The 10,046-nt window shown below is 44.0% G+C and overlaps 1 protein-coding gene across 2 annotated transcripts; it reads left to right on the forward strand.

Annotated features, from left to right (window-relative positions):
- Positions 1 to 6,358: 6,358 nt before the first annotated feature.
- LOC111151525 (C-C motif chemokine 4) lies at positions 6,359 to 9,330 on the forward strand. 2 transcript variants are annotated; one of them, XM_022509574.1, is made up of 4 exons: positions 6,359 to 6,383; positions 7,625 to 7,736; positions 8,246 to 8,360; positions 8,938 to 9,330. In XM_022509574.1, the coding sequence occupies exons 2-4, from the start codon at positions 7,661 to 7,663 to the stop codon at positions 9,023 to 9,025; spliced, it is 279 nt and encodes a 92-aa protein (XP_022365282.1). In that variant the 5' UTR covers positions 6,359 to 6,383; positions 7,625 to 7,660; the 3' UTR covers positions 9,026 to 9,330. The 2 variants fall into 2 exon arrangements, with proteins under 2 accessions (XP_022365282.1, XP_022365283.1); XM_022509575.1 differs by lacking the exon at positions 6,359 to 6,383 and having other exon boundaries at positions 7,587 to 7,736; positions 8,953 to 9,259.
- The last annotated feature ends 716 nt before the right edge of the window (positions 9,331 to 10,046 follow it).

Consider the following 10,046-nt stretch of genomic DNA (forward strand, 5'->3'; position numbering starts at 1 on the left):
CTTCCTTGTTACGTTAATTCCAAAAAAGGAGTCTATCACTTGTTTCAGTGGAAACTCTAAATCATATTCAGTGCCTTCTCCTCTGCCCGCCCCCTCTTCCCCAGCCCTCAGCTGATACCCTGAACTGCACACTCTCATTCACTTCTTGGGGAACCCCCTTCAAACTTGTGATTCAGTTTCTGAGAGCTGGATGCTATCAGTTGGGAGGGCCAGAAGAAGGAACTGGAAACTGCTGAATCAACCTCTTTCCTGATAGTGGACCTGTAGTTACCACACCAGCCACATTGCATTGTAATGAATTATTTATGCAATTTTCTCTCCAAAAATTGAAACCATGTCCTGTTCATTTTAAACCAAATTCATATCATGTCTTATTGGTTAATTTAAACCAAAGGCTAGCACATAATTATTATAACATGATGAATTGTCTGAGATCATATCCCTTATATTTTTGTTCTTCTAATAAAGGTGCTTTACTGAATATTCAATTTTATCTTAGTGTTTATATATTTGTAAGTCTTTCCATATTAATCCTCAAATCAGAAAATAGCCCTTTGTCCTATGTGCTTTTCCTGGATCAGAAAATAACATATTTGTATACAGAATATGTGCTTGGTATGCATATGTTGAATGAAAACTATAAGGTGGTCTTCGGATGATTGAGTTGGTTGAGTAGGTCTTAGAAATTTCCTAGGTGGTAAATTGATGTTACCAGGTGAAATGACTTTCCCAGGCTCACATAGATGGCTTTGGTCAGTTTAATGTTTCCCTGTCTGTTCTTTGGCAGGTTATCTCCAATGGTGACCACAATGCTTGACACATAGTAGAGCTTAATAAATATTTGGTGAAGGAATGAATAAATCACTGATTTGACCAACAGTGTGTGTTATGCCCAAAGTCCCACTATGGAGCTGACATACTAACAGGAAGGAAAGAATCAGAAGGGTCCTGGTGTCGAGGTCTTGATCTTTGGTGGAGGACCCAAACTCTCTCACGTGGTGGTGACACAAAGTAGCTACAGTAGCATGGTGGACCTTTTGGTTTGGAGGGGCGTCATTTGTGTCCTGGCTTTCTGGCTCATTCCAGCCTCTTTGAGGTCCCATCCCAGTCCAAGAGAGCATCCTAGCCATGAGTGCAGGGAATTTTGGTGGAACAGTTCATGTTCTGCAACGTCACTGCCTTGTTCTGCACAGCTCACCCCTTCACTGCTTCCCATGCCCTGGCCCTGCTAGATGGGTTTCCTTCCCACTTCTGGCTCTGTGGCCCCACTGTCTTGGGCATTGGTCCCAACTCTCTCTCTCTTCAGCAGCAGGAGCTCCAAGGACAGCCTTGATGATAATGACAACCTGTTTGACCTAGCCGAGGCTCCCATTTTTAAGGTGTGGCCCCACTTTCAGGTAGGCAGAAACTATATCCCAGAGACCTCTTTTTAGCATTCTAGAGAGACAGTTTCTCATTCATGGGGCCCCTTCTTTCTACAGCAAGGCCCTTTGTGATCTTGGATTCTTTTTATCATTCTCCTCTGGCCATATTGCCTATGTAATAGAGCAAGGAATCCCTTTGGTATTGGATTAGATCCATCCCTGCTCCCCCTTCTCTGTTCTCCACTCAGTAAAAGGCATCTCTACCTACAAAAATTCCAAGCCAGAAATCTGGGACTCACCTTTGACACCTCCCTCCCTCTCATTTGCATCTATTCTGTATTTGAAATGAAGTATGTCTACTTCTCACTGTTCCCACTACCACTGTCTTAGGTCAGGCCCTCATCATTTCTTGCCTCATCATTTCTTACTGCTGTAAGAGTGTCCTTTTAACTGTTTTTCCTTCTAGTTTTGCCTCTCTTCAGTCTGTTCCATCGCATGCAATCCAAAGTGATTTTACTAAAACTCAAATCAGTCTCTATCTCTCTCGGTTGAAAATATTTCAAATACCCTGCATGGTTTCCAACATGAAATGGAAGCTTCTCCTCCATGACCTGACCCCCGCCTCCCTCCTTGGTCTGTTTCTTGCCACTTTCAGACTTCCTGGAAACTTAGACTCAGCCCTGTGAAACACATGTAATTCCTTAAAAGTGCAGGCCTCTCCTTTGCTTTCTATGAATGAGGTGTTGGCTCCTCCTTCTGGGAGATCACAGGGCAGAGTGAATTCCTATAAGCATGGGTATATCCCATGATAGCTGCAGAGATGAGTATTTACAACAAATAAGGAAAGCCATGGTATAATAAATTCCCTTAATTTTCTAAGGACAAGGGAAACCCATGGATTCTACTCTTCAAAGACATGCAGAATGCAAAACTGTAAGACATTTTACATCACAATAACAGAACTTTGGTTTTTAAGCTTTTAACATAATTTAAAAAAAAATTTTATTTATTATTAACATAAATTTATAGTAAGCACATTTCCCTTTTCTGATTTACTTGCGCTTTGGAGACAGACCTCCTTTTTTTTTTTTTAAGATTTTATTTATTTATTTGACAGAGAGAGCAATCACAAGTAGGCAGAGAGGCAGACAGAGAGAGAGGAGGAAGCAGGCTCCCTGCTGAGCAGAGAGCCCAATGTGGGGCTCGATCCCAGGACCCTGAGATCATGACCTGAGGAAAAGGCTGAGGCTTTAACCCACTGAGCCACCCAGGTGCCTCAGGAGACAGACTTCCTTGATGTCAGTTTCCAAATCTAACATGTAATAGCTCTGTGTTCTTCTGTAAATTAATTACCTCTCTGTGCTTCAGTTTCCTCATGTGTGAAGGGGGATAATGGTACCTGCCTCAGAGGACCCCCCAGGAGGATAAAATACATTAGCATCTATGAATGTTATGTGTAACATAACATATATGTATAACATATAACATAAGATAGGAATAACAGGCTTTAAATATTACTGGCTCTTGTAAGCGCTGTGTTAGTGTTAGTTACTATCGATATGTTAGTGTTATCTATCATTAGATATTACTGAACTATTCCAGTTAATCTATTTCATGTTTTAAAAAAGGCGCAGGTCTCTTGTTTGCCCGACTAACCCCAGCCCTATACTTTTTGCCTGGTTAATCATTCTTCAGATCCCAGCTAAATTTATAATAGAGAAATGTTAGCACAACCTGCATGGCCTGACCTAAGTAACAGAATGGTTAATTATAAAATTTTTAATAAAATTTTGGTATATCCATGCAATGAAATACCATGCATTCCAATTTGGAGTAACTTTTGTGTTTTTTAATGACATGGAAGAATGTAAAGTAACAAAAATAAGATATACTAGTTCAAGAAAGAATAGTAACGGACAATATTAAAATACAAAACCATATACAGAATGCTGGCTCATTTTTATTTTCTTATTATGCTTTCCTATGTTTTCTAATTTTTGTAGAGTGGTGATGTATATTTTCTATGAGAAAAAACAAACAAAACTCAGGCGTTCCCTTTCTTGACATTTCACCATCACCTTCCAAAGCATGTATCCCCAATGCCTGAAACAGTGCCCAGAATACAGTAGACACTCAGTAAGGTTTTATTGAATTAGATTTCTTCTCTTGTTGGATATTCTCTGTGACCAAACTGGAAAGAGCTTGAAACAGGTATAAAAGCACTGTCGGAAGGAAGAAAGATGCTTCCTAAAGAATACTGAAAGTCTTCCGAACCCTGGTGGGGCTTTAACCTTCTCTCAGGAAATGAACATCCCTAAAGTCACTGACCTCCACCCTTGACTGCAAAGAGCAGGCTGTGGTGGGTGACGAAGACCCATTTCCTCTTTAAGAAGAGTGAGGCTGCTGGCTTGAGGGGTGGAGTGATTGTCTCTGATGAACTGCTTCGATCACCTTCCTGTCTTACAGATTCCATCCTGAGCCCCCACACTTTGGATAATGTACTTGTTTCTTCCTTCTACAATCCAGTTTCTGCTCCCATTTCCCTGAGTGACTTGACTACCACATTGACAAGACCAGAGGATTTACCTATATTGGTTTATTGTCTTGGCAAAGTGACCACACAGTTAGCTCATGTTGGCGGTCCAGTCTCAACATTTGCTCACAAGGACTTATCTAGTTTTGGGCATTCCACATCCTAGAGGCTAGTGTTCTTGGCCCTGACACCCAATGGTCTCCCCAATCCTCATGCATCTCAGTACTTTCCTTCTAGGTGGGCACAGAATGTCGGGATTGATTGCTTCTGTTTCCTGCTCCTCAACAGCTTTGTAATCTCTTCAGAGGGTCTGGTACCTTCTGGGACTTCCTATGTGTACAGTCTCAGAGGGTCATACCTGTAAAGGAAGTTCCAACCCAGGAGTTGGAAGACTTTGGTTATTGACACACATCCTGTGTGACCTTGATTAAGTCTTTGAACTTCTCTGAGTTTGTATTCCTAATCTGCATAATGGCAAAACAGATTGCAATCAAATAAAACCATGGATGAGGATCTGCTGGGGGAAATCAAAAGTACCGGGACCTCTTCAAGGTCCTGTTACTACTGTGGCTAGTGGTCCTGTGTGTAGCCCTGGGAAGCTGGGAGGACAAGATGAGAAGACAGATGTGAAAGTGCCCAAAATGGAATTATGAGCACAGTGCTAGCAAGGGCATAAAAGGCGAAACCTCTGTGTTACCACGAGTGAGGGGAAGTGAAGGGTTTCCCTGCTCAGGAGTGAGGAGGTGGACACAGGGATCCATGGGACCAGTTAACTCTTGCTGTCACTCCTACAACCCTAAGCTGGAAAGAGCTGAATCTAGAAAAGTTTCCTTGATGATAAAACTACTGGGTATGTGGGTGGAAGGCAGAAGAATTACCCCATCGAGGCTGGGGAACCACATTTTGGATAGAGTTTTTCAAAATGATCAGTTTATTCGTACTTCATTTAGCTAAATGGAGTTCACATCCTGAGTCCATGTTACATGTCACGTCCCCTCCCATTAAAACTGGTAGTTTGGCTGCCTCTGGACACCTATTAAGCAAATGTCTATTGAATACCTACTGTGTACACAGAGATAAGCATAACATGGTGTCTGCATCAAGGAACTCCCTTTGATGCAGAGAGGGAGACAACCAAATACGTTCTAGTTGATATGAAGGAGGGAGCTCTGGGAGAGCTGTAGGAGCATAGAGGAAGATACAGAATTTAGTTGGAAGAGAGGTGGGGGAAGTTCTCTAAAGAAGATGAGCCCTTTTTTTGTTGTGTATTTGAGAAGGATTTTTTCTCATTCTCTATTGACTATTACTTAGAAATAACCTCCATGCATAAATCTCAGAAGCCATTGATTCAGCTTAACATATTGATACAAGCCTTTGTACTTTTGGTGTGGAATTTCACTGGTGTGAACACAGCATTATTGTTGGGACCTTCACAAACAAAAGATTTTATCTCCATGAGCCAAAGGTCAAAGCAAGGCTAGGAAGCCAAAGTCAACAGTCAAATTCATTGTGAGGCTCAATGTAGACTAATTACCCTTTCTTACCTATGATCATTGTCCTTTTGTTCCAGAGAAGACACCTTTGTAATCCCTCCACAGCTTGAAGATCACCACACCCCACTCATTTAGACAGAGGACTCCATGTCAGACAGAGTACTCCAATGACAAGGTCATCGGTTGAATGTCAAGTGCTCCTTCTTAGTGCATAGTGGGGTTTAGACTCGACTGGAGACCATTCATTGACAGCCAAGGGATGGCCTTCTCTACGCTTTGGGCTCCCTGACATTTTGTTTCTACCTCTGATATGACACTTACCTTATTCCATCTCATGACATCGTTATTTCTGTCACTGTCTACACCGTCACTAGACTAAAACCTCTGAGGGCAGATTTGGGGCTTCCTTCAGCAGATGACTACTCAACTGAGTTGAATGGAAATGCCATGAATAACAAAGTCTGTAGATTTGGGGGAACATTAAGACATGTCTTCCTTCCCTTAAGGCAAGGTGCTTGATGCATGAACATGAAATCCCATCAACCAGGAAAGACAAAGTATCACAGAACCTCAGAGCTGGAGATGGAGGACTTGGTAAAGATTGGTACATTGGAAGCAAGACTTGCACAAAGAAAAGGGTAAGGACAGGATGGAGGAAAGAAGTAGAGTTTGTGAGTGTATAGGTGGTGGTGGTTGGGGAGTGATGAAGTAAGATGACATTGAACTTTATTTAGTAGCCCTGAAGTACTCCAAAATTCTACCCTGATCCTTCCTAGCCCACATTTGTACAGCACCCAGGAGGCCTGGCTCTCATCTTTCCCTCTTCATTCTTCCTTCTCAGGGCAGAGGCAGGTAGCCATGTGAGGCGGGGGTGAGCAGATGGGTCAGCGTGGGTGAGACAACAGTGGACAGAGATCTTGATCCAACCACTGAAATTGCCCCCACATGTCCCACACCATGAACTACTGTGTTCTTGGTCTTTGTAAACTTCAGGTGGTCAGCAGCAGCTGCCCAACCAGGCAGGGGTTTCCATAAATGCAAGGAATTCCCTATGGATGGCTGGGGAACACCCACATGCTTGGATTACACATTTTATCCATAACATGGATAAGCTCATTGCTAGGTATTTCTGATCCCATTTTTACACTAGAAAAGCAGTCTTTATTTGGGTCTTCCAAACTTTATTCTTCCTGAGCTTTTCCCCCTTTTCTATTATCAGTCAACTAAACATACTGAAATCATTATTTCTTTTCTGTTCCCCTCTTGTTCTGGGATGGACTGATCCAAACTCCTTTTTGATTTCAGCCCTAATAAGACGTGTCTTTGTGTGTGGCACTGGCCCTAGTGGTCGACATTTTCTCTCTTTGTGGTCACTTTCTGTATTTGTACTGGAAGCAATGGGGTGGAAAGAAAATAGATTTTAGAATCAGATGAATCTCAGTTCAAATTTCAGCACTGCCACTTAACAGCTGTGTGGTCTGGAGTTAGTGAATCTTGCTGGGTGATCCTCCTTGCCCTAGGGGAATAATCACAGTCCTGCTCAGGGGTATGGTAGGGTTAGATGTCATGTGTACGTGGCAGCTTGCCCAGTGCCTGGCCCATCATAAATCTCTAAGTAGAAGTTGTAAATGTTCCTGAGCTGCCCTGCTTTGTCCTTCTGCACAGTCAATGCTTGGACTCTCTCTTTATGCCCAAGGAAAATACAGGGTACAAAGGTCACTCAGCTCAGCAGAAGGAGTTCCAGGAATGGGACATGGAGCCCTGGCCACCCCTTCCTTCTTGAGGCCAGGCTTGAAGCAGCCCTGGAAAAAGTGACATGAAGCCTCCGGTTTCTGGAGGTGCCAACCCCCAGGAGCAGCACGGTTCTCATTTGCAAGCCTCTCCGGCAGGTGTGAATGTTTCATCCTTCCTCTTGGGTTTGCAATTCTCTCCACAGCCTTGATGACTGCCTTTGGTGTACCACTTCCCTCTATGGTGCAGCCCGTTTCTTCTCCACTAGCCCCCCTCATAGTGATGACATCGCCCTGGGGGAAGAGAAGCTGTGAAGGGCTGCTCACTGGCAGCTAGCTTCAGTTTCCGTATTGGCACCATGACATCATCTCTACCCTGGAAATTCCATTTGCCCTCCTGTGCCTCCAGCTCTGTCCGAGGCCCCAAAGTTCCTATAAAGAGGGGTTCCCAGATCAGTTTCAGCACAGAACACAGTCAGGTTCTGAAGCTTCTGGACTCGAGAGTCTCAGCTCCAGGAAAACCTCTCCTCTCTCAAGACCATGAAGCTCTGCGTGACCGTCCTTTCTCTCCTTGTGCTCGTGGCTGCCTTCTCCACCCCGGCTCTCTCAGCACCAAGTAGGTCCACTCTTCCAGCCGCTAACTTCTAGAGTCATGGTGGAGGCAGTGCTGACTTTTCTAGCTCAGGCTGATCTAACGGTGGCATCTAGGGATTGGACAAAAGGGAGACGGGAAGAATTCCAAGTAGCCTGCTGTTAAATGTAGAATCTGGTAGACATTAAGTAATAGTCAAGTTCCTGTTTTCTTAAGAAATAGCGACAAGTAGACTCACTTAAGCAAGTTCCTGTTTCTTTCTGTGCCTTGGTCTCCCCATCTGTAAAATGGAGGGAGGTAGACACATGCCCTGAGACTAAGTCCAGCTCCGATCTTCTAGAATTCTTTCATGCCTTTCTTATGTTCTTCTATTCAGAATAATACTCCTACTTAGGGTGAGTGAGATTGGATACAAGGGACCATATTTTGGGATCTGGTTGTCCTACAGAGATGGCCACTGAATATCTATTATTAGAAGCCAGAATTAACAGGTCATTATAGAGCTTCTGTCTCACCCCTGCATTTCTTTTCAGTGGGCTCAGACCCTCCCACCGCCTGCTGCTTCTCTTACACCCTAAGGAAGCTTCCTCGAAACTTTGTGGCCGATTACTTCGAGACCAGCAGCCTCTGCTCCCAGCCAGCCGTGGTGTGAGTATAAAGTATCAAGTTGGTCTAGGAGGCAAGGGTGAGGGTAGGATGAGAAAAGGGGACCTATTTGGGGGAATGTGGAATCAAGCAGTAGGGAGGCTGGTCTCAGGGCTGAAGCCCTCCCAGAAGTCAGAGAGGATCAAGTCATGAAGTCACCTGTTGAGTCTAGAGAGGGCTGGGTCGGAGCCAAGGGAGAAGAAAAAGGTTTCTGGGGGAGGAACTTAGCCAGAAGCCAAGAAACCAGGGAAAGTAAAAAAGATGATAGGAGATGTGGGCTGATTTATTAAACCATACTTAGAAAAACACAGAAAAGTCATTGCTGGGGGCAAGAGAGAATGAGTGGGTTGATGTATCCTTACTGATTGCAGAACTCATTTGTTCCTAATCTGGGCAAACCAGGAGGTGGAACCAAATCTAGAATAGAAGTTAAAAGGAGCCCAGTTCTAGCACCACCCCAGGAAGTGTTTCCCCATCATTAGAGCTGTCCAACATGAACCCTAGTCAAGCGGAGGAAGATACATACCTACCATAGGCAAGGATCCATGGGATTCTAATCTGTCCATTCCTTGTCCCACAGATTCCAAACCAAAAGGGGCAGACAAGTGTGTGCTAACCCCAGCGAGGCCTGGGTCCAGGAATACATGGACGATCTGGAACTGAACTGAGCTGCAGCGGGTCTGGGTGCAGGAGGTCTCCAGGGAAGGTCACCTGAGCCCGACTCTTCTCACGAGACACACCTTCTCCACACTCGTGACTCTTCTCAATAGCCCATTCCTTCTCTTAATTTAATCTTATTATGGGCTGTGTTTTTGTATTTGAAGTTATTTCTACTATTTGTTTTGCCAAAGGACACTTTATCCCCCATGGGGATGGCCTACCGTCACGGTTTCTCTGCTATTGTAGATATGTGGATAATGTAACTGATTCCATGTGTTTTCAAAATAAAACTTCTTAAAAATTACAGACAATTTCTTTGCATTTTAATTTGATTGGGGGTGAAGGGCATTGCCTTGCATTATGACTGGGACCAACTACCGTTTCCAAACACAATAAAAATGAGCAATTACTGAGTGCTTACTATGGGCGAACAGGTCTGAAGACATGACCTCACTTAACACTTTCAGTGGGATTTTAACTCCCTTGTAAAGGACTGGTTATCTCCAGTTTCACATATGAGGAAACAGAGGCACAGAGGTGACATGACTTGCTTAGGCTTGTAGGTCTGCTGGGGAGCATCGTGAAAGGATGATCCAGAAGGAGAGCTGTGATGCTAAGGTTTACAGGTCAGTGTTCTGCAGGGACGTTGTAAATAGCAGCAGCACAATGTAGAGGGAGGAAGAAGTAGTTCAGAGTCAGAAAAATGGGTCTGCCTAACTTATTACCCACATACTGTGAGGAAAGTCATCTTGCCTTCCTGGATCTCAATTTTCACACCTGGAAAGTGGGGGCCTCGAAGGGCATTTGTAAGATGACATGTACGTTACCTATGATGGGGCCTGACACCTGGAAGATTCTTTCCTTCTCTGAGTCTCAGCGTTCTCACTTAAAATAGGCCTCGTGTCTGTCCTCCTAGGGTCATCACGAGTATTAGGTTAGTTAGTGATCAGCTCTTGAAATTACCTATGATGGGGCCTGACACCTGGAAGATTCTTTCCTTCTCTGAGTCTCAGCGTTCTCACTTAAAAT

Source organism: Enhydra lutris, unplaced genomic scaffold, assembly GCF_002288905.1.
Source record: "Enhydra lutris kenyoni isolate GAN:26980312 unplaced genomic scaffold, ASM228890v2 scaffoldscaffold26, whole genome shotgun sequence".
In the NCBI taxonomy this organism is placed as follows: domain Eukaryota; kingdom Metazoa; phylum Chordata; class Mammalia; order Carnivora; family Mustelidae; genus Enhydra; species Enhydra lutris.